The sequence below is a fragment of the Chanodichthys erythropterus genome, chromosome 21, assembly GCF_024489055.1.
Source record: "Chanodichthys erythropterus isolate Z2021 chromosome 21, ASM2448905v1, whole genome shotgun sequence".
In the NCBI taxonomy this organism is placed as follows: domain Eukaryota; kingdom Metazoa; phylum Chordata; class Actinopteri; order Cypriniformes; family Xenocyprididae; genus Chanodichthys; species Chanodichthys erythropterus.
The window spans coordinates 26142154-26145373 of NC_090241.1; the positions used below are offsets into that span (position 1 = coordinate 26142154).

The window sequence follows — 3220 nt, forward strand, 5'->3', positions numbered from 1 at the left end:
AGATTATGTGAGTATTGTATACTGTTATATTGTTTACATTGATTCTGAATGAATTTGAGGCTGTGCTCCGTGGCTGACGGCTAATGCTACACTGTTGGAGAGATTTATAATGAATGAAGTTGTGTTTATGAATTATACAGACTGCAAGTGTTTAATAATGAAAATAGCGACGGCTATTGTCTCCGTGAATACAGTAAGAAACGATGGTAACTTAACCACATTTAACAGTACATTAGCAACATGCTAACGAAACATTTTAAAAGACAATTTACAAATATCACTAAAAATACCATGATATCATGGATCATGTCAGTTATTATCGCGTATACTGTTACGTAACAGTCGGTGTCATGTTGAGATTCGCCTGTTCTTCGGAGGTCTTTTAAACAAATGAGATTTATATAAGAAGGAGGAAACAATGGAGTTTGAGATTCACTATATGTCATTTCCATGTACTGAACTCTTGTTATTTGACTATGCCAAGATAAATTAAATTTTTCATTCGAGGGCACCTTTAATATTTGGTCCCCCAATATCCAAAAACATGGTTTTGGCCTTGGATTTAAACATGGTGAAATATGTTAAATGGAGCTGAAAATAATCATATTAGCAGCTAAAAGCATAATTAAATTATCCAAAATATTTAATAAACGGACGGAAGGTCGTGTACACAAGGAAATACGCATTCAGATTCCGTGTGAGCCTAGTTATAAACCACAAACACACAAACACTCACTCTCTAACAGCCTCCGTCAGGCAGCGTTCAGGAGCATCGCTGCAATCTGCCCCGTGCTTGCGATGGATCCTGGTATTAGTGCGTATACGAGTCTGCGTGTTTTGCGGCCGCAGCCTGCGCAGACGGGTATGCAGAACTTTGCGCAGTTTTTGGCGCGTGAAAGCGTACAGCAGCGGATGTAGCACTACCGTCCAATAAGCGAGCACCAGAAAGCAGAGTCTCAGCCGTTCTAGCCAATCAGATGGCCCGATGGCCAGCATGAGAAGGGGCATGATGGAGAGAGGCGCCCAGCATAGCAGAAAGGAGAGGATGATGATGACGGACATGCGAAAGACTCGCCTTTGACGTTCCCGTCGATCTCGGTGGCGCCGAACCGCTCGACGCAGAGCCAAAATGGCTGACACTGACGCGCCCACACCCATGCTAGGCGGACCCTGGACGGGGGCGGGACTTAGCTGAGTGGTAACTGTAGACACAGTGGGCACGGGACTCAAAGGTGTGTTCACTAATGATGTAGCAGGCGTGGGAATGTGGGGGCTTGTAATGACAGACACAGATGTGGCGGGACTCAAAGGTGTGGTTGCCATGGATGCAGTGGGGGTGGGGCTTAAAGGAGAGGTTATCACAGACACAGTGGGGGTGGGGCTAAGGGGCGTGGTGAGCGAGGGAGTGTTCGTCTCAGTGTTGATAGTTACTGTGGTAACCGCATCTGAGGTGATAAGCGGTCCGGTTGAAAGTGGCGGGGGGGAAGTGGGTGTGTTTCTTGTAATGTGATCCGGCGACCTCATTGACCTTTTACAGCGTAACCAGAGGCGATGTCCAGGACCAGGTCGTTTGCTGTCTCGATGGGACCTGGGCGTGCGTCCGATGCGGATGCGCAGTGCCTGAAGAATTCGGGAGTATGTAAACAGCATCACAGCAAGAGAGCACAGGAACACAGGAACCTGTAGTAACAGATGAGCTTGTAGAGTTCCTCCCCACTCCGAACAAAGCACAGTGCTATTAGAGTGCACAAATAGCCCCTCGCCTTTGCCTGACACAAACCCCGCCTCCACAAATGGTAGGAGTGGCATGGCTAAGGAAATCGCCCACACTGCAACAAGCAAAACGGTTGCCCTTCGAGGCGTCAGCAGGCGATTGGCTGGCCGGACGCTGATGTCATAGCGATCTAAGCTGATGAGCAGCAGGTTAAGCGCGGTGCCTACGCTGGCGAAGCTGGCTGCCGATTCGTGAAGACAGCAGAGGAGGGCGTGGTGAGGAACCGAGGCTCCGCCCAGTATGAGGAGCGTGGCAGTGATCGGCAGGCAGAGGAGACAGAGCAGCAGGTCAAGGGTGTGCAGGCTGAGTGTGACAGCATGGCTGACGGACTCCAACAGACTGCAGTGACCACAGTATAACACCAGCACAGTTAGATTACCACCCACCCCCAGAAGCAGCTCCAGCAGCAGCACAGCACTCACTGTAGCCCGGAAGCCCAGCCACGTCCCCTCCTGCTGTGCGAGTCCGGCCCCCACGCTATCTTCTGCCTGTAAGAGGGACAGACCGTGGCCCTCAGTGAAGCTGCCATCTGTCTCCATGGACACCATCGCCACGTGCCTTTAGGCATAGTAACCCCAGTCACTCCCACTGGCCATGCTCCACCTACTCAGGTGTTTTCTTGGGGCGTTGATGAATGATTGATAGCTCTATGATGAGAAGTCAAAAACAGAATGAAACTCTCAATTAATGAACAAGCCAAAATGTACAGAATTTACTGAAAGAGGACACAGTTAGATCCACTGACCCCATTTCCACTAAATTTATTTTATTACTTTGTTTATTTTATATATTTACTGTATCTAACATTTAAAGTACATTAACAATATATTTCTGTTTTAATATATATACATACACACACACATTATATATATATATATATATATATATATACAGCTATGGAAAAAATTAAGAGACCACTTAACATTGATTTCTGAACTTGGAGTGGTCTCTTAATTTTTTCCATAGCTGTATATATATATATATATACATACTGGACTTGACATTGACAGATGCGGGTGGATTTCAGCAGTGTGTAACGCAGTCACTCCTACTAGTCACTTTGGCGGGTTGAATTTTATATAAATATATATACATTTTTCAATTGTAGTCTTTTAAAAAGGCATCTGAAATAATAAACTAAGTGCAATGTAGTGTTATCAGAACTATTGATTTTTCTATACCTATCAATACTGAAATATTTGAAATGCTTCAAATACTATTTTTCAGCAGAATAGATACACGATACCAGCTGCACTTTCTCTCTCTCTCAACTCTCTGACACACAAACCCACCTCCCCTCACTCACTTGTTTCATTTGCTCTGGATGAATATTGATGGTGTTACAGGGCTTGAATTTTGCCGTGGGATTTTTTAGGGATAATTTTTGTCATTTGCGCAGACATAAAGCTACCTCTCAGTACTAAATTTAGGTTTTGTTTTTCTGCT

The 3220-nt window shown here is 45.4% G+C and overlaps 1 protein-coding gene across 1 annotated transcript; it reads right to left on the bottom strand.

Annotated features, from left to right (window-relative positions):
* Window positions 1–732: 732 nt before the first annotated feature.
* Window positions 733–2322, bottom strand: LOC137011510 (G-protein coupled receptor 22). Its single transcript, XM_067374405.1, has one exon. It carries the CDS (start codon window positions 2320–2322, stop codon window positions 733–735), a length of 1590 nt encoding a protein of 529 aa, XP_067230506.1.
* Window positions 2323–3220: the final 898 nt, after the last annotated feature.